Below are 22,237 nucleotides of genomic sequence, written 5' to 3' on the forward strand. Positions count from 1 at the left end.
TTGATACAAAAGCAACTGTTGGAAGCATTACTATAGCTGTTTTACAAGCACTTGTAATTCTAGTATAAGACATGTTTTGTAAATGTTTCTAACAATTGATCTTTTTGATTTTCGGTTTATTGTTTTCTCCAATGTAGTGTTGTGAAATTACAATAAAGTTAAAAAACAAACAAAAAAAAACCTTCCCAACTACTGTAAAAATGTTCTTGCACGTGAGAATTCAAGATTTCCAGAACATACGATATCTTAATATCTGATCTGTAGTACAATTATGAAATATGGTAATAGAATTTTGTAGAAGAGTGCTTCCTGATTTAACATCATCTTGATAATGCAAAATAAATATATTGAAATACTAAAAGTTGACAGCCAAAACTGTAGGTACAGACTTGAAATGGATGCTTTGCGTAAATTTAAAAAAAAATGATTATGTTTAGCATCCATTGGGATATGGGGGCATGAGCTGTTACCACATATGCCCGTAAATTAATCCCGCTGGTTATAGAGAACAGACATTCTATCATGGACTTGTGTACAGTTTTTGGAAACCAGGAAAAGAACCCTGTTTTTCATTGTTGAGGTGGAACTTTTGCACTGGCTTTGAGATGCAACATAATATGATCCTGAAAAATCACCTGTTTCACAGGATCTTTTGTTACTGGAGACTTGATGGAGTAAAGTTTACTTTATGATTACCATCAGTACTCACAGAAATGAAGGTTCCTAAGACTTCTGCAAACTGTAACAAGGCATGTACAGACTGGAAAAAAAATAATCTAATTTAAAATTTAGAAAATTATAATCTAAATTCAAATGAGTGAAGATTACATTTTTGCCTCAGCCTCTCACTTGTGTTCGACATTTAACATGTCCCAATATGCAAGTTATAAATGTTTTCCACTTAAAAAGGAATGATCTTTAGAGATAAACCACACGTTTTCTTACCCACAGTTTCACAAAATATGGTATCAAATTTAGGTGAGTGTTCAGTATAGTCAGCAACTGATTGAAGTATAGAATATAACTGAGCTAAATAATTAAGAATCAGCAAATGCTTTTCTATTTTTTCAATTTAAATTAAAATACATGTAAAAAGGCAAAAGATCAGGAAACTTGTGTCTCTGTTCGGATTGCCGGGTATTTCGGGGCTGGACTGTACGGTTAAGTCAGGATCAGACTGATATGCTACAGGTAAGTTCTTCTCTGTGAAAGGCACATGTTGAGCAAAAATAGGCTGCTTCTAGGGTGGTAACTAGCCACAGAACAAGCTATTATGCTTCTGTTCGTTCCCAGGTTGAGCACTTCTCTCTTAATTTATGCAGATACAAACCAGTAAGCTTTAACTGAGTTAAAATACACAAGCTCATTAACATGTAGTTTATATTTAACATTCTGACTAACATGCAGGAATCTAGACTGGTAAAGGAATGGCTGTGTTAACAACCTTCTCCATGTCAAATAATATGTGATGAATACTGGACTTTTCACATTCTAATAGAATATCGACAACTTTATTTTTTTATTAGAATATTTATTTATTTTATCAGAAACATTATGGCAAATCATCTAAAAAAAATGCAGCTTAATACAGGAACTGCAGAAATATTTGTCTCTCAAGACTTGTCTGGTTCATAATAAAAATAATGGAGCAGTATCTTTAGCTTTTAAGGCACTTTGGCTAAAACAAGACCGTGACAAAAAGGCTATAAATCAATTGGCACACAAATATACAAACATATGGACAAAGAGAAGATAAGTAACTAAATGTATATTTACTTAGGCTATGCCATGATGTACTGTATGGCAATGCCACCATACCAATACAGGCCAAATACAGTAAATAGGTGTGTGACTTCTAAAACTGCAGATGTGTAAGTTCTGTAAGAAAAGGAAAAATGGTGGAGACTCTTATGAACATTAGAAATGATGATTTAAAAGGAAAAAACAAATCAAACATTTTGTCAAACCCTAAGCAATGGGAGAAAACATAATTTATGTAAGAACTTACCTGATAAATGAATTTATTTCATGGTGGCGAAAGTCCATGAGCATGTTATTGATGGGCTATTACATTCCTACCAGGAGGGGGCAAAGTGCCTATAAATACACCTCCCACCTCACTCATACCTCAGTTTAACGTATAGCCAAGTTGGTGAGGTGTATAAGGAGTAAAAGCAAAAAAAAAGAGGAATAGGATAATGTGCTTTATACAAAAAATCAAAACCTCCAAAAAATGGGTGGGCCTAGTGGACTCTCGCCACCATGCAAGAAATTAATTTATCAGGTAAGTTCTTACAGAAATATTTTTTTCTTTCATACAGGTGGCAAGAGTCCACAAGCTTGTTACTGATGGGATATAATACTGAAGATGTGGAAGTCCACGAGTAACAATAAAGGGAGGGAAGAGAAACAGCTTTTTTTGCTGAGAAATTTTGTAAAAAAATGTTTTTTAAGTTTCTTTAAAATTAAGAAAACAAATCATAGGCACTAGAATCAAACTGAGACAGCTGCCTGAAGAACCTTTCTACCAAAAGCTGCTTCTGAAAAAGCAAAAACATCAACTTGGTAAAATTTAGTAAAGGTATGCAAAAAAGACCAAGTGGCCGCTTTGCAGATTTGATCAACTGAAGCTTCATTCTTGGAAAAAAAGATGTGGCAACTGATCTTGTAGAATGAACTGTAATTCTCTGAGGCGGAGACTGCCCCCCCCCCCTCCAAATAAGCTTTGTGAATCAGAAGTTTCAACCAAGATGCTAAAGAAATGGCAGAGGCGTTCTGACCTTTTCTAGAACCAGAAACAATAACAAATAGACAAGAAAGTCTGTCTGAAATCCTTAGTAGCATCAACATAATATTTCTAATCTCTTACCACATACAAAGAATGCAAAGATCTTTCAAGAGTATTCTTAGGATTAGGACACAAGGAAGGAACAATAATGTCCCTACGACTTTAGGCAAAAATTTGAAAGAAGTCCGTAAAACTGCTTTATCTTGATGAAAAATCAGATAAGGAGACTCATAACAGAGAGCAGACAATTCAGAAACTCGTCTAGCAGAAGAGATCGCCAAGAGAAACAACACTTTCCAAGAAAGTAGTTTAATGTCCGAAGAATGCATAGGCTCAAAAGGAGGAGCCTGTAAAGTCTTTAAGATTTAATTAAGATTTAATTACAGGGTTTAATTAGAATCAAAGCCTGGACAAAATAGTGGATATCAGGAAGATTAGCAATCTTTCTGTGAAATAAAATAGAAAGAGCAGAGATTTGTCCTTTCAAAGTATTATCCAAACCATCCTGAAGGAACTGGAGAATCCTAGGAATGAGAAAGGAATGCCAGGAATAATCATGTGTAGAACACCAAGAAATATAACTTTTCCAAACCTTGCGATATATTTTCTTTGAAACAGGCTTACAAGCCTGAATCATAGTTTTAATCACCGAGTCAGAGAAACCTCTAATACTGAGGACTAAACGTTCAATTTCCATGCCATCAAATTTAGATATTTGAGATCTGGATGGAAGAACGGGCCTTGAGACAGAAGGTCTGGTCTTAGAAGAAGAGCCCAAGGCTGGCAACTGGATATTCGGACAAGGTCTGCATACCAAATCCTGTGAGGCCATGCTGGTGCTATTAGAAAAACATAAGATTGTTCCATTATGATCTTTGAGATCACTTTTGGAAGAAGAACCAGAGGGGAAAAAATGTAAGCAGGCTGGTAAAACCAGGGAACTGCTAGAGTGTCCATCATTTCTGCCTAAGGATCCCTGGACCTGGAAAGGTACCTGGAAAGTTTCTTGTTCAGACGAGAGGCCATCAGATCTATCTCTGGAGAACCGCACATCTGTACAATTCAATAGAATACATCTGGGTGGAGAGACCACTCCCCTGGATGTAGAGATTGCCAGCTAAGATAATTCACTTCCCAATTGTCTACCCCTGGGATATGAATCGCTGTGATTAGACAGGAATTGGATTCTGCCCAAGAAAGTATGCAGGATATTTCTTTCATAGCTAGGGAACTGTGAGTTCCCCCTTGATGATTGACATATGCCACTGTAGGGATATTGTCTGTCTGAAAATGAATATAAGGTTCCCTCTTCAATAGAGGTCAAGCCTGAAGAGCTCTGAAGAGAGCACGGAGTTCCAAAATATTGATTGGTAACCTCTCCTCTCGAGAATTCCAAACTCCTTGTGCTGCCATAGACCCCCAGACAGCTCCCCAACCTGTGTGACTTGCATCTGTGGTGATTACAGACCAGAAAGGACAAGCAAAAGAGGCCCCTAAATAATAAAATGGTGGTTTAAGCACCAAGTCAGACAGAGTTGAGTGTTGGGATTTAAGAATATAATTTGTGATATCAGAGTGTAATCCCTGCACCATTGGTGCAACATGCAAAGCTTAAGAGGTCTCGTGAAAATGAGCAAAGGGGATTGAATCTGATGCTGCAATCATGAGACCTAAAACTTCCATGCACATAGCCACTAAAGGGAATGATAGAGACTGAAGGTTTAGACAAGCTGAAACTAATCTCAGTCATCTCTTTTCTGTTAGGGATAGTGTCATGGAAACTGAATCTATCTGGAAACCTAAAAAGGTGACCTTTGTCTGAGGAATCAAGAAACTCTTTGGTAAATTGATCCTCCAAACATATCTTCGAAGAAACAACAATAGCTGTGTTGTGTAAGATTCTGCGAAATGAAAAGATTGAGCTAGTACCAAGATATCGTCCAAATGAGGAAATACCGCAATACCCTGCTTTCTGATTACACATAGGACACCAAGAATCTTTGAGAATATCTTCAGAGCTGTTGCAAGGCCAAATGGAAGAGTGTCAGTGTGCCAGGAATTAGACTGAGACGAAAATGCAAAAATAATCACACCTTTATTAATAGCAAAAAATAATAAAAACTCCACAAGACAAATAAGTCAGGAATCAAAACCAGAGCTAGTAGTCAGACGAGCCGAGTCAGGAGCCAAAGCGAGTAGTCAGACGAGCCAAAATCAGGAACAAGGAGAACAGCAGAGTCAGGAACAAGCCAGGGATCAGGAACCAGGAGGGAGGTCAGACAGCCAGGTAATAAACAGGAGCTCTCACAAACAGGTCTGAGACAACGCAAGGGCAAAGCATACTGAACAGAGGCCCTTTAAATAATAAGTGATGACATCACAATTCTGAGACTGCATCCTGTCTCACACTGATGATGTACACCAGTCTGGTCATAAAAGGAAGTGCAGGAAATGAGCAGCATCACACAGTATGCACCAGAGTCAGCAAGAGAGGTGAGTAAAATGGCTGCCAGCAGCACATGGCAAACAGAGCAGGGGAAAAAACCCTGACAAAGAGCGACAAATTGGTAATGCTTTTCTAGAAATGAGAATGTCAGAAATTGATAATGATCTGGGTGGATTGTGATGTGAAGATAAACATCCTGTAAGTCTATTGTGGACATAAATTTACCTTGCTGAACAAAAGGCAGAATAGTCCTTAAAAGTTGGGACTCTTACAAATCGATTTAAAGTTTTCAGATCCCAAATTGGTCAGAGATTTTTCTTTCTTCGGGACAATGAAAAGATTTGAATAAATATCCAAACCCTGTTCCTGAATGCTTGGGCTTTTACTGGGTTTTTTGGTACATGGGTGAGAAAACATAATTTATGTAAGAACTTACCTGATAAATTCATTTCATATTAGCAAGAGTCCATGAGCTAGTGACGTATGGGATATACATTCCTACCAGGAGGGGCAAAGTTTCCCAAACCTCAAAATGCCTATAAATACACCCCTCACCACACCCACAAATCAGTTTAACGAATAGCCAAGAAATGGGGTGATAAGAAAAAAGTGCGAAAGCATATAAAATAAGGAATTGGAATAATTGTGCTTTATACAAAAAAATCATAACCACCTCAAAAAAGGGTGGGCCTCATGGACTCTTGCTAATATGAAAGAAATGAATTTATCAGGTAAATTCTTACATAAATTATGTTTTCTTTCATGTTATTAGCAAGAGTCCATGAGCTAGTGACGTATGGGATAATGAATACCCAAGATGTGGATCTTCCACGCAAGAGTCACTAGAGAGGGAGGGATAAAATAAAGACAGCCAATTCCGCTGAAAAATAATCCACACCCCAAAATAAAGTTTAAATCTTATAATGAAAAAAACTGAAATTATAAGCAGAAGAATCAAACTGAAACAGCTGCCTGAAGTACTTTTCTACCAAAAACTGCTTCAGAAGAAGAAAACACATCAAAATGGTAGAATTTAGTAAAAGTATGCAAAGAAGACCAAGTTGCTGCTTTGCAAATCTGAACAACCGAAGCTTCATTCCTAAATGCCCAGGAAGTAGAGACTGACCTAGTCGAATGAGCTGTAATCCTTTCAGGCAGAGTTCTACCCGACTCGACATAAGCATGATGAATCAAGGATTTTAACCAAGATGCCAAAGAAATGGCAGAAGCCTTTTGACCTTTCCTAGAACCAGAAAAGATAACAAATAGACTAGAAGTCTTTCGGAAATCTTTAGTAGCTTCAACATAATATTTCAAAGCTCTAACTACATCCAAAGAATGCAACGATCTTTCCTTAGAGTTCTTAGGATTAGGACACAACGAAGGAACCACAATTTCTCTACTAATGTTGTTAGAATTCACAACCTTAGGTAAAAATTTAAATGAAGTTCGCAAAACCGCCTTATCCTGATGAAAAATCAGAAAAGGAGACTCACAAGAAAGAGCAGATAATTCAGAAACTCTTCTAGCAGAAGAGATGGCCAAAAGAAACAAAACATTCCAAGAAAGTAATTTAATATCCAGCGAATGCATAGGTTCAAACGGAGGAGCTTGAAGAGCCCCCAGAACCAAATTCAAACTCCAAGGAGGAGAAATTGACTTAATGACAGGTTTTATACGAACCAAAGCCTGTACAAAACAATGAATATCAGGAAGATTAGCAATCTTTCTGTGAAAAAGAACAGAAAGAGCAGAGATTTGTCCTTTCAAGGAACTTGCAGACAAACCTTTATCCAAACCATCCTGAAGAAACTGTAAAATTCTAGAAATTCTAAAAGAATGCCAAGAAAAATGATGGGAAGAACACCAAGAAATGTAAGTCTTCCAGACTCGATAATATATCTTCCTAGACACAGATTTACGAGCCTGTAACATAGTATTAATGACGGAGTCAGAGAAACCTCTATGACTGAGAATCAATCTCCATACCTTCAAATTTAAGGATTTGAAATCCTGATGGAAAAAAGGACCTTGCGATAGAAGGTCTGGTCTTAACGGAAGAGTCCACGGTTGGCAAGTAGCCATCCGAACAAGATCCGCATACCAAAACCTGTGAGGCCATGCTGGAGCCACCAGCAGAACAAACGAACGCTCCTTTAGAATCTTGGAAATCACTCTTGGAAGAAGAACTAGAGGCGGAAAGATATAGGCAGGATGATACTTCCAAGGAAGTGACAATGCATCCACTGCTTCCGCCTGAGGATCCCTGGATCTGGACAGATACCTGGGAAGCTTCTTGTTTAGATGAGAAGCCATCAGATCTATTTCTGGAAGTCCCCACATTTGAACAATCTGAAGAAATACCTCTGGGTGAAGAGACCATTTGCCCAGATGTAATGTTTGGCGACTGAGATAATCCGCTTCCCAATTGTCTATACCTGGGATATGAACCGCAGAAATTAGACAGGAGCTGGATTCCGCCCATACAAGTATTCGAGATACTTCTTTCATAGCCAGAGGACTGTGAGTCCCTCCTTGATGATTGACATATGCCACGGTTGTGACATTGTCTGTCTGAAAACAAATGAACGACTCTCTCTTTAGAAGAGGCCACGACTGAAGAGCTCTGAAAATCGCACGGAGTTCCAAAATGTTGATTGGTAATCTCGCCTCCTGAGATTCCCAAACCCCTTGTGCTGTCAGAGACCCCCATACAGCTCCCCAACCTGTCAGACTTGCATCTGTTGAGATCACAGTCCAGGTCGGAAGAACAAAAGAAGCCCCCTGAACTAAACGATAATGGTCGGTCCACCACGTTAGAGAGTGCTGTACAATCGGTTTTAAAGATATTAATTGTGATATCTTTGTATAATCCTTGCACCACTGGTTCAGCATACAGAGCTGAAGAGGTCGCATGTGAAAACGAGCAAAGGGGATCGCGTCCAATGCAGCAGTCATAAGACCTACAATTTCCATGCATAAGGCTACCGAAGGGAATGATTGAGACTGAAGGTTTCGACAAGCTGAAACCAATTTTAGACGTCTCTTGTCCGTTAGTGACAGAGTCATGGACACTGAATCTATCTGGAAACCTAAAAAGGTTACCCTTGTCTGAGGAATCAACGAACTCTGTGGTAAATTGATCCTCCAACCATGTTCTCGAAGAAACAACACAAGTCGATTCGTATGAGATTCTGCTAAATGTGAAGACTGAGCAAGTACCAAGATATCGTCCAAATAAGGAAATACCACAATACCCTGTTCTCTGATTACAGATAGAAGGGCACCGAGAACCTTTGTAAAAACCCTTGGAGCTGTTGCTAGGCCAAACGGCAGAGCCACAAACTGGTAATGCTTGTCTAGAAAACAGAATCTCAGAAACTGATAGTGATCTGGATGAATCGGAATATGCAGATATGCATCTTGTAAATCTATTGTGGACATATAATGCCCTTGCTGAACAAAAGGCAGAATAGTCCTTATAGTTACCATTTTGAATGTTGGTATCCTTACATAACGATTCAATATTTTTAAATCCAGAACTGGTCTGAAGGAATTCTCCTTCTTTGGTACAATGAAGAGATTTGAGTAAAAGCCCAGCCCCTGTTCCAAAACTGGAACTGGCACAATTACTCCAGCCAACTCTAGATCTGAAACACATTTCAGAAATGCTTGAGCCTTCACTGGATTTATTGGGACACGGGAAAGAAAAAATCTTCTTGCAGGAGGCCTTATCTTGAAGCCTATTCTGTACCCTTGTGAAACAATATTCTGAATCCAAAGATTGTGAATCGAATTGATCCAAATTTCTTTGAAAAAACGTAATCTGCCCCCTACCAGCTGGGCTGGAATGAGGGCCGCACCTTCATGTGGACTTGGGAGCTGGCTTTGGCTTCCTAAAAGGCTTGGATTTATTCCAGACTGGAGATGGTTTCCAAACTGATACTGCTCCTGTAGGGGAAGGATCAGGTTTTTGTTCCTTATTGTGACGAAAGGAACGAAAACGATTAGCAGACCTAAATTTACCTTTAGATTTTTTATCCTGTGGTAAAAAAGTTCCTTTCCCCCCAGTAACAGTTGAAATAATAGAATCCAACTGTGAACCAAACAATTTATTACCTTGGAAAGAAAGGGAAAGCAAAGTTGACTTAGAAGACATATCAGCATTCTAGGTTTTAAGCCATAAAGCTCTTCTAGCTAAAATAGCTAAAGACATATACCTGACATTAACCCTAATGATATCAAAGATGGCATCACAAATAAAGTTATTAGCATGTTGAAGAAGATTAACAATGCTATGAGTATTATGATCTGTTACTTGTTGTGCTAAAGCTTCCAACCAGAAAGTTGAAGCTGCAGCAACATCCGCCAAAGATATAGCAGGTCTAAGAAGATTACCTGAACATAAGTAAGCTTTTCTTAGAAAGGATTCAATTTTCCTATCTAAAGGATCCTTAAAGGAAGTACTATCTGCCGTAGGAATAGTAGTACGTTTAGCAAGAGTGGAGATAGCCCCATCAACCTTAGGGATTTTGTCCCAAAACTCTAATCTGTCAGATGGCACAGGATATAATTGCTTAAACCGTTTAGAAGGAGTAAATGAATTACCCAAATTATTCCATTCCCTAGAAATTACTTCAGAAATAGCATCAGGGACGGGAAAAACCTCTGGAATAACTACAGGAGGTTTAAAAACTGTATTCAAACGTTTAGATTTAGTATCAAGAGGACCAGATTCCTCTATTTCTAATGCAATTAAGACTTCTTTAAGTAAAGAACGAATAAATTCCATTTTAAATAAATATGAAGATTTATCAGTATCAACCTCTGAAACAGAATCCTCTGAACCAGAAAAATCATTATCAGAATCAGAATGATGATGTTCATTTAAAACTTCATCTGAAAAATGAGAAGTTTTAAAAGACTTTTAACGTTTACCAGAAGGAGGAATAACAGACATAGCCTTCTTAATAGATTTAGAAACAAAATCTCTTATGTTAACAGGAACACCCTGAATATTAGATGTTGATGGAACAGCAACAGGTAATGGAACATTACTAAAGGAAATCTTATCTGCATTAACAAGTTTGTCATGACATTCATTACAAACAACAGCCGGAGGAACAGTTACCATAAGTTTACAACAAATACACTTATCTTTGGTAGATCCAGCATCAGGCAGCAATTTTCCAGAAGTATCTTCTGATTCAGGGTCAATCTGAGACATCTTGCAATATGTAATAGAAAAAACAACATATAAAGCAAAATTGATCAAATTCCTTAAATGACAGTTTCAGGAATGGGAAAAAATGCCAATGAACAAGCTTCTAGCAAGCAGAAGCAAATAAACAATGGGACTTAAATAATGTGCAGACAATAATGACGCCCAGATTTTTTAGCGCCAAAAAAGACGCCCACATTATTTGGCGCCTAAATGCTTTAAGTGCCATAAATGACGCCACATCCGGTGACGCCGACATTTTTGGCGCAAAAACGTAAAAAAAATGACGCAACTTCCGGCGACAGGTATGACGCCGGAAATGACAAAGAAAATTTTTTTGCGCCAAAAAAGTCCGAGCCAAGAATGACGCAATAAAATGAAGCATTTTCAGCCCCCGCGAGCCTAACAGCCCACAGGAAAAAAAGTCAAATTTTAAGGTAAGAAAAATTGATTATTCAAATGCATTATCCCAAATAATGAAACTGACTGTCTGAAATAAGGAATGTTGAACATCCTGAATCAAGGCAAATAAATGTTTAAACACATATATTTAGAACTTTCTATAAAAGTGCCCAACCATAGCTTAGAGTGTCACAAAAATAAGACTTACTTACCCCAGGACACTCATCTACATGTAGTAGAAAGCCAAACCAGTACTGAAACGAGAATCAGTAGAGGTAATGGTATATATAAGAGTATATCGTCGATCTGAAAAGGGAGGTAAGAGATGAATCTCTACGACCGATAACAGAGAACCTATGAAATAGACCCCGTAGAAGGAGATCATTGAATTCAAATAGGCAATACTCTCTTCACGTCCCTCTGACATTCACTGCACACTGAGAGGAAAACCGGGCTCCAGCCTGCTGCGAAGCGCATATCAACGAAGAATCTAGCACAAACTTACTTCACCACCTCCATGGGAGGCAAAGTTTGTAAAACTGATTTGTGGGTGTGGTGAGGGGTGTATTTATGGGCATTTTGAGGTTTGGGAAACTTTGCCCCTCCTGGTAGGAATGTATATCCCATACGTCACTAGCTCATGGACTCTTGCTAATTACATGAAAGAAAGAATCTTTCCATGGGAGGCCTTATTCTGAATCGAATTCGATACCCATTAGAAACTATATTCTAAATCCACTGATATTGGACAGAGTCTGCCCAAAATTCTTGAAATAGCTTTAGTCTGCCCCCCACCAGAAGAACACTTTCATGCAGGCTTAGGGGCCAAATTCAGTTTCTTATATGGCTTGCATTTATTCCAATTTGGAAATGGTCTCCAATTAGAGCCAGAAAGGCTTTAGGGGAGGGAGCAGTTTTCTGTTCTCTATTCTGTCGAAAGGAACGAAAACGATTAGTAGCTTTAAATTTTCCCTTAGATTTTTTGTCTTGGGGAAGAAAAACTCCCCTTTCCCCAGTAATAAAACCATTTTGCCAGGTTTCATTTTTTTTTTTTGTGATTGAAATTTGGTTTATTATCACTGTCTGCTACATAGGTTACTCTGTTTCTTAGCTGGTAGTTGTCAGCCTGACAACATTCTTTGTCTTTTTTCATACTCGGTTTTTTAAGATCAGGCAATAGAAACACACTAACACATGCACAGATTAACAATTAAAATCACTCCAGGAATAATCGCTCTTGATTATGTTTATCTCCTCTGCTGTTGCAAATCAGAGCCAGATGTAAATGGCAAGGTCAGGCAAATCTGCATTATACCTAAATATGGTATATCTAATCCAGCCATTTAGAGGAGTAAAAACAAATTTAGGAAGATCAGGCACAATATACAATCAATATACACTGTGAACATTTTTACTATAATAAGTTAAATTATGGGTTCAGTTTAATGTCTTTTTAACCATTTTTTGTTTAACCTCCCTTCATATCTACATCTGTTTTTTAGTGATGACTTGACAAGATACTTCTTATCTGTGTGGGTCATATATGTTTTTTTCCCCCTGAAACTTTGAGTACAGTTGTCTGTCTTCTCTCACCAATTATGGTTCTCTTGTATCTATATATAACTATACCCAACAGGACTGGGAGCAATTTTTAGACATCTGAATTTTGCCTTATCCATACATCTTATTTCAACCAGTGAATTATAAATCCGCTACTGTGCCTTTCAGAGACCAAATTTCAGTAATTGATTTATGAATAGTAAATCCTTTTGTCCATTCAGAAAATAACAGAATACAATTGAGAACCAAAAAGGTTTTTGCCTTTAAAAGAGAAAGACAGTAATCTTGTTTTAGACACCATGTCAGGATTCCAATATTTAATCCATAATGCTCTTCTAGTCAGAATAGATAGAGACATGGATTTGACGTTTATTTTCATAACATCAAAAATAGCATCACAAAGAAAACTATTTGCGTGTTGTAGTAAAAGGATAATGTTAGATAATAATTCAGGGTCTGAAGACAACTGCTGGGCTAAACTGCCTAACCAAAAAGTAGAAGCAGCAGCAACATCAGCCATAGATATAACTGGTCTAAGAATATAGCCAGTATGTAAATATGTCCTTCTAACATAAAATTCAAGCTTCATAACTAAAGGGTCTTTAAAATAATTGCTTTCTTCCATAGGAATGGTAGTACATTTAGAAAGAGTGGAAATAGCCCCATCAACCTTAGAGACTGTTTCCCAAAGTTCCAAATTAGCAACAGGCAAAGAATACAATTTTTTAAACCCAGAAGGTTTAAAAAAGGTACCAGGTTTAGACCATTTTTTAGCAATCACTATGGCTGCAGCAATAAAATCTTTCATTTCTGCAGGAATGCCTTTTGCATTAGACTGAGATGGAACAATAGTGGATGCATTTGTATTCATAGAAATATTATTAGCATGTGTAATGTAATTAATCAAAACAGAAGCCACATAATTGAGCTGAAGAATACCGATCAGCTTTTTAACAAACACACTTAGCTTTGGTAGAAATATGTTCAGGCAGCTCAGTTTCTATAACATCATCAGAGACAGGTTCAGTTTGAGACATCATGGCAAAAAAATGTAACAAACAAAAATAAAAAGTAACATTAGTTGCAAAATATCACATTCTCCTTAAATACAGCAGATTTCAGGAATGGAAAACAATGCTTATTAAAAAAAACTTTATAGTTAATATCAATGACGAATAAAAACAAGCTTTATAGTTTTCTGAAAAAATATGAGAGCACAGAGTAAAATGGGAGCAGCTTTTTAAACTAGAAAAAAGGTGCATATTTTTTGCGCAAAAAAGTTGCAAAATAACGCGTCATGATGACGCAAATAGTGTCATCACATGCACGATTTTATGCGTAAAAATGAAAAAAAAAACCTCTGACAATGGGTAATAAGGGCCTAAAGGTAAGAGTTTTTAATAAATAAAACCCCCATTCAAATTTCTAAGCAAAATTTCCAAAACAACCTGTCTAATGGCCAATATATATATATATATATATATATATATATATATATATATATATATATATATATATATATATATATATATATATATATATATATATATAAAATATACATTAAGAACTTTACAAAATAAAGTGCCTTTCCATAGCTGAGTGTCCCTTAAAAAAGATATAATTAGAATAAGACACCCATCCTCATATAGCAGACAGCCAAACCAGTACTGAAACATATCTGCAGAGGTAATGGTTCAGGTGTATAATGTTGATCTGTAAAGGGAAGCAGCAGATGAATCCCTGTGACCAAATTTACAGAGAGCCTTATGAATAGATTTCCCATAGGTGAAAACATGGCATCATCAGACAATACTCCCTTCACATCCCTCAGACAAACACTGTACTTAGAGATGAACTGGGCTTCAATATGCTTAGAAGCGCCTTTCACTGAAGAATCAAGCACATCATGCTTAACCCCTTAATGACAAGTGACGTACCAGGTACGTCCTGCAAAAACTTGCAGTTAGTGACAATGGACGTACCTGGTACGTCACTTGTCTAAGAGAGTGCTGGAAGCGATCGCAATCGCTTCCAGCAGCTCTCAGGGTATTGCAGTGATGCCTCGATATTGAGGCATCCTGCAATACCCTTAGAAAGCATCCGATGCAGAGAGAGCCACTCTGTGGCCCTCTCTGCACCGGTAGCGATGAGGCCGGTTCGTTGGTGGGTGGGAGCGCAACAGGGAGGCGGGTGGGCGGCCCATCGCTACCCGGCATCCGGCTCCTGTAAGTGCAATGTGCACGCCGGGTGCCGGGAGCGTGCGGGGGCGCGCATGCGCGCGATCACCTACCCACACTGACACCAATGAGTGGGAAGAGGGGGGAAAATATATATATATGAGGATCTGGGAGGGGGAGGGGGTTGGGGTATTGTGGGGGGCTGCTACACTACAGAAAAAATTAAATTAGTAATAAAAAATAATAATAACACTTTTTTGGGGGGCAAATTGGGTACTGGCAGACAGCTGCCAGTACCCAAGATGGCGGCAATTAGGTAGGGGAGAGGGTTAGATTGCTGGGGGGGGGATCATGGAGGTTGGGGCTAAGGCAGGAGTCCATCACAGCTAAAACATTTTATTTTTTTTTATTAAAAAAAATAAAAACTCCTTTTATTTAGTACTGGCAGACTTTCTGCCAGTACTTAAGATGGCGGGGACAATTGTGGGGTGGGGGAGGGAAGAGAACTGTTTGGGAGGGATCAGGGGGTGGGATGTGTCAGGTGGGAGGCTGATCTCTACCCTAAAGCTAAAATTAACCCTGCAAGCTCCCTACAAGCTACCTAATTTAACCCCTTAACTGCTGGGCATAATTTACGTGTGGTGCGCAGCAGCATTTAGCGGCCTTCTACTTACCAAAAAGCAACCCCAAAGCCATATAAGTCTGCTATTTCTGAACAAAGGGGATCCCAAAGAAGCATTTACAACCATTTGTGCCTTAATTGCAGAAGCTGTTTGTAAATAATTTCAGTGGGAAACCTAAAGTTTGTGACAAAATTTGTGAAAAAGTGAACTTTTTTTTTTATTTGATGACATTTGGCGGTGAAATGGTGGCATGAAATATACCAAAATGGGCCTAGATCAATACTTTGGGTTGTCTTCTAAAAAAAAATATATACATGTCAAGGGATATTCAGGTATTCCTGACAGATATCAGGGTTCCAATGTAACTAGCGCTAATTTTGAAAAAAAGTTGTTTGGAAATAGCAAAGTGCTACTTGTATTTATGGCCCTATAACTTGCAAAAAAAGTAAAGAACATGTAAACATTGGGTATTTCTAAACTCAGGACAAAATTTAGAAACTATTTAGCATAGGTGTTTTTTGGTGATTGTAGATGTGTAACAGATTTTGGGGGTCAAAGTTAGAAAAAGTGTGTTTTTTTTCAATTTTTTCCTCATATTTTATATTTTTTTTATAGGAAATTATAAGATATGATGAAAATAATGGTATCCTTAGAAAGTCCATTTAATGGCGAGAAAAACGGTATATAATATGTATGGGTACAGTAAATGAGTAAGAGGAAAATTACAGCTAAACACAAACACTGCAGAAATGTAAAAATAGCCATTGTCATTAAGGGTAAGAAAATTGAAAAATGGTCCGGTCATTAAGGGGTTAACCACCTTCTAAGGAGGAAATGTTTTTAAAACTGAGGTATGAGTGAGGTGGGAGGAGTATTTATAGGCATTTGATGTTTGGGAAACTTTGCCCACTCCTGGTAGGAATATATATCCCATCAGTAACAAGCTCGTAGATTCTCATCACCTATATGAAAGAAACACAAGATTGTCTAGCACTTTTTAGCATTATGTTACATGAAAAAGTCGAGTTAAAAACATAATTTATGCTTACCTGATAAATTTATTTCTCTTGTAGTGTATCCAGTCCACGGATCATCCATTACTTATGGAATATATTCTCCTTCCCAACAGGAAGCTGCAAGAGTCCACCCACAGCAAAGCTGCTATATAGCTCCTCCCCTAACTGCCATATTCAGTTATTCGACCGAAAACATGCAGAGAAAGGAAAAACCATAGGGTGCAGTGGTGACTGTAGTTCAAATGAAAAAATTACCTGCCTTAAAGTGACAGGGCGGGCCGTGGACTGGATACACTACAAGAGAAATAAATTTATCAGGTAAGCATAAATTATGTTTTCTCTTGTTAAGTGTATCCAGTCCACGGATCATCCATTACTTATGGAATACCAATACCAAAGCTAAAGTACACGGATGATGGGAGGGACAAGGCAGGTACTTAAACGGAAGTTACCACTGCCTGTAAAAAACCCTTTCTCCCAAAAATAGCCTCCGAAGAAGCAAGGTATCAAATTTGTTAAATTTGAAAAGTATGAAGCGCAGACCAAGACTCCGTCTTGTAAATCTGTTCAACAGAAGCCACATTTAAAAAAGGCCCAAGTGAAAACCACAGCTCTAGTAGAATGAGCTGTAATCCCTTCAGGAGGCTGCTGTCCAGCAGTCTCATAAGCTAAATGAATTATGCTTTTTAACCAAAAAGACAGAGAGGCTGCTGAAGTCTTTTGACCTCTCCTCTGTCCAGAATAGACAACAAACAAGGTGAACGTTTGATGAAAACTGTAGTAGCTTGTAAGTAAAACTTTAAAGCACAAACCACGTCCAATATTGTGTAATAGACGTTCCTTCTTTGAGGAAGGATTAGGATACAAGCATGGAACAACTATCTCTTGAGTGATGTACTTGTTAGATACCACCTTAGGAAAAAACCCAGGTTGGTACGCAGGACTATCTTATCCGTACGAAGGACCAGATAAGGAGAATCACATTGTAACACAGATAACTTGGAGACTCTACGAGTCGAGGAATTAGCTACCCAAAAGGAACTTTCCAAGATAAAGATTGATATCTATGGAACAAAAAAGGTTCAAACGGAACTTCTTGAAGAACCTTAAGAATCAGGTTTAAGCTCCATGGCGGAGCAACAGTTTTAAACACAGGCTTGGATCTAACCAAAGCCTGACCAAATGCCTGAACGTCTAGAATACCTGCCAGACGCTTGTGCAAAAAAATAGACAGAGTAAAAATCTGTCCCCTTTTAAGGAATTAGCTGACAACCCTTTTCTCAAAAACATCTTGGAGAAAAGATAATATCCTGGGAATCCAGACTTTACTCCATGAGTAACCCTTGGATTCATAACAATCAGATATTTACACCATATCTATGTTCAATTTTCCTAGAGACAGGCTTTCATGTCTGTATTAAGGTATCAATGACTGACTCGGAGAAGCCATGCTTTGATAACATCAAGCGTTCAGTCTCCAGGCAGTCCATCTCAGATTGATTCTATTTAGATGGTTGAAAGGACCCTGAGGTAGAGGGACCTGTCTCAGAAGCAGAGACCGTGATGGAAAGGATGACATGTCCACCAGATCTGCATACCAGGTCCTGCGTGGCTACGCAGGCGCTGTCAAAAACACCAAAGCCCTCTCCTGCTTGGTCTTGACCTCCGGAGGAAATCCCACTCCCCCGGAAGAAAAGTCTGACGACTTAGAAAATCCACCTCCCAGTTCTCAACACCTGGGATATGGATAGCTGATAGACAAGAGTGAGTCTCTGTCCAGTGAATTATTGTAAGACTTCTAACATCGCTAGGGAACTTCTGTTCCCCCTTGATGGCTGATGTAAGCCACAGTCGTGTATATTGTCCGACTGAGTATGATGTACCTCAGAGTTGCTAACTGAGGCCAAGTCTGAAGAGCATGGAATATCACTCCCAGTTCCAGAATATTTATTAGAAGGAGGGTCTCCTCCTAAGTCCACTATCCCTGAGCCTTCAGGGAGTTCCAGACTGCATCCCAACCTAAAAGGCTGGCATCTATTGTAACAATTGTCCCATCTGACCTGCGGAAGGTCATACCCTTGGACAGATGGACCCGACATAGTCACCAGAGAAGAGAATCTCTGGTCTCTTGGTCCAGGTTTAACAGGGGGACAAATCTGTGTAATCCCTGTTCCTCTGACTGAGCATGCATAGTTGCAGCGGTCTGAAATGTAGACGTGCAAACGGTACTATGTCCCTTGCCGCTACCATTAAGCCGATTTCATTCATGTACTGAGCCACCGAAGGGCGCGGATGGGATGAAAAAACACGGCAGAAATTTAGAAACTTTGACAACCTGGACTCCGTCAGGTAAATTTTCATTTCTACAGAATCTATCAGAGTCCCTAGGAGGGAAACCCTTGAGATTGGGGATAGAGAACTCTTTCCTTGTTCACTTTCCACCCATGTGATCTCAGAAATGCCAGTACTACGTCCGTATGAGACTGGGCAATTTGGATGTTTGACGCCTGTATCAGGATGTCGTCTAAATAAGGGGCCACTTCTATGCCCCGCGGTCTAAGGACCGCCAAAGCGACCCCAGAACCTCCATAAAGATTCTTGGGGCTGTAGATATCCCAAAGGAAAGAGCTACAAACTGGTAATGCCTGTCTAGAAAGGCAAACCTGAAAAACGATGGTGATCTTTATGCATCACAATGTGAGGATAAGCATCCTTCAAATCCATTGTAGTCCTCTATTGACTCTCCTGGATCATAGTTAAGATGGTACGAATAGTTTCCATCTTAAATGACGGAATTCTGAGGAATTTGTTTAAGATCTTTAGATCCAAAATAGGTCTGAAGGTTCCCTCTCCTTGGGAACCACAAACAGATTTGAGTAAAAACTATGTCCCTGTTCCTCTCTTGGAACTGGATGGATCTCGTACACAATGTAAGAATGCCTCCTTCTTTATCTGGTTTGCAGATAATTGTGAAAGGCGAAATCTCCCCTTTTTTTGGGGGGGAATCTTTGAAATCCAGAAGATATCTCTGGGATATAAATTCCAATGCCTAGGGATCCTGGGCATCTCTTGCCCACGCCTGGGCGAAGAATGAAAGTCTGCCCCCTATAGGATCCGTTACCGGATAGGGGTCCGTTCCTTCATGCTGCCTTAGAGGCAGCAGCAGGCTCCTTGGCCTGCTTATCTTTGTTCCAGGTCCGATTGTCTCCAGACCGCCTTGGACTGAGCAAAAATTCCCTCTTGTTTTGCCTTAGAGGAAGAGGATGCCACACCTGCCCTGAAATTTTTAAAAGGCACGAAAATTAGACCTTTTTTTTTTTTTTTGGCCCTTGATTTGGACCTATCCTGAGGAAGGGCATGACCTTTTCCTCCAGTGATATAAGCAATAATCTCCTTCAAGCCAGGCCCGAATAGGGTCTGCCCCTTGAAGGGAAGTTAAGTAGCTTATTTATTAAAGTCACGACAGCTGACCATGATATAAGCCATAGCGCTCTGCGCGCCAGTATAGTAAAAAACAGAATTCTTAGCCGTTAGTCTAGTCAAATGAACAAGGCATCAGAAAACAAAGGAATTGGCTAGCATAAGCTTGTCAAATATATTCATCCAATGGAGTCGCTAAACTGTAAAGCCTCATCAAGAGACTCAACCCAGAACGCCGCAGCAGCAGTGACAGAAGCAATGTATGCAAGGGGCTGCAGGATAAAACCCTGTTGAATAAACATTTTTTATCCATTGGATCTAAAAAGCACAACTGTCCTCATCAGAGGTAGTGGTACGCTTAGCTAGAGTAGAAACTCTTCTCTCCACCTTAGGAACTGTCTGCCAGAAGTCCCGTGTGGTGGTAACTATTAGAAAACATTCTTCTAAAAAATAGGAGGGGAAGAGAACGGCACACCTGGTCTATCCCATTCCTTATTAAAACATTTTTAGTAAACCTCTTTAGGTAATGGAAAAAACATCAGTACACACCGGCACTGCATATTATTTATCCAGTCTACACAATTTCTCTGGCCCTGCGATTGTACACATTCATTCAGAGCAGCCAAAGCCTCCCTGAGCAACAAGTGGAGGTTCTCAAGCATAAATTTTAAATGTAGAAATATCAGAATCAGGTTAAATCATCTTCCCTGAGTCAAAAAAAATCACCCACAGACTAAGCATATTGTGAGGTAGTATCATACATGGTTCTTAAAGCGTCTGTATGCTCTGTATCTACCCCCAGAGCTAACTGCTTTCCTTTAATTTCAGGTAGTCTGACTAATACTGCTGCCAGAATATTATTCACCACCTTTGCCATGTCTTGTAAAATAAACGCTATGGGCGCCCTTGATGTACTTGGCGCCATTTGAGCGTGAGTCCCTGAAGCGGGAGTCGAAGGGTCTGACACGTGGGGAGAGTTAGTCGGCATAACTTTCCCCTCGACAGAATCCCCTGGTAAAAGAAACGCTATGGGTGCCCTTGATGTACTTGGCGCCATTTGAGCGTGAGTCCCTAAAGCGGGAGTCAAAAAGTCTGACACGTGGGGAGAGTTAGTCGGCATAACTACCCCCACGACAGAATCCTCTGGTGATAATGTTTTTAAAGACAAAAAATGATCTTTATTGTTTAACATGAAATCAGTACATCTGGTACACATTCTAAGTTGGGGTTCCACCATGGCTTTAAAACATAATGAACACAGAGCTTCCTCTATGTTAGAACAGACTAATAATGAGAGTAGTAAGCTTGGAAAACACTTTAAATCAAGTTAACAAGCAAATATATAAAACGTTACTGCGCCTTTAAGAGAAACAAATTTTGTCAAAATTTGAAAAACAGTGAAAAAAAGGCAGTAAAACAAACGAAATTTTTACAGTACATGTAATAAGGTAACAGAGCATTGAACCCACTTGCAAATGGATGATTAACCCCTTAATGCAAAAAACAGATCAAAAAAATGACAGACACGTTTTTAAAAACAGACACAACAAACTGCCACAGCCAACAGTGGGAAGCTTCAGTTAACTGTTTCTATGCAAAATTTAAGCCAGCCATGTGGAAAAAACTTAGGCCCCAATAAGTTTTATCACCAAACATATGTTAAAAAACGATTAAACATGCCAGCAAACGTTTTAAAACACATTTTTATAAGAGTATGTATCTCTATTAATAAGCCTGATACCAGTCTCTATCGCTGCATTTAAGGCTTTACTTACATTACTTCGGTATCAGCAGTATTTTCTTAGTCAATTCCATTCCTAGAAAAATATTTTACTGCACATACCTTATCTGCAGGAAAACCTGCACGCCATTCCCCCTCTGAAGTACCTCACTCCTCAGAATGTGTGAGAACAGCAAATGGATCTTAGTTACATCTGCTAAGATCATAGAAAAACGCAGGCAGATTCTTCTTCCAAATACTGCCTGACATAAACAGCACACTCCGGTGCCATTTAAAAATAACAAACTTTTGATTGAAGAATAAACTAAGTAGAAAGCACCACAGACTCTCACGACCTCCTATCTATGTTGAGGCTTGCAAGAGAATGACTGAATATGGCAGTTAGGGGAGGAGCTATATAGCAGCTTTGCTGTGGGTGGACTCTTGCAGCTTCCTGTTGGGAAGGAGAATATATTCCATAAGTAATGGATGATCCGTGGACTGGATACACTTAACAAGAGAAATTAAGAAAGAAAGAAATTATTTGTATAAAAGACTGGAACACTAGTGAATTGGCTTCAACAGTATTGACTAAACCTGTTCTGATAAGACTAATATGGAACAAACTTTTTGATGCACTTATTTTTTAATCCAACATGTCTAAAGATAATTCACATGAATTTCTCGTTCCTGCTGTACTCACCTGGGATGGACTACTTGCTGGATCCACTAGATTCTGGCAAGCCATCTGAATGGCTTGATTAGCTCTTGCAAACTGGATAGGGTCCACCAATCCCTGTTGGCCAGCCTGGCTATTGGGATCAGATATACCAACAAGATAGGCAGCCTGAGGAGGAAAAATCA

General features: G+C 39.0%; 1 protein-coding gene across 2 annotated transcripts in view; it reads right to left on the reverse strand.

The window, feature by feature from the left end:
* TLN2 (talin 2) overlaps window positions 1-22,237 on the reverse strand; it is a 637,355-nt gene that overhangs the window by 114,845 nt on the left and 500,273 nt on the right. For both annotated transcript variants that reach the window (XM_053717305.1, XM_053717304.1), the window contains exon 35: window positions 22,077-22,220. In XM_053717305.1, the coding sequence (XP_053573280.1) occupies window positions 22,077-22,220 (144 nt within the window). The remainder of the gene's footprint in view (window positions 1-22,076; window positions 22,221-22,237) is intronic.

This window comes from Bombina bombina, chromosome 6 (assembly GCF_027579735.1).
Source record: "Bombina bombina isolate aBomBom1 chromosome 6, aBomBom1.pri, whole genome shotgun sequence".
Classification (NCBI taxonomy): domain Eukaryota; kingdom Metazoa; phylum Chordata; class Amphibia; order Anura; family Bombinatoridae; genus Bombina; species Bombina bombina.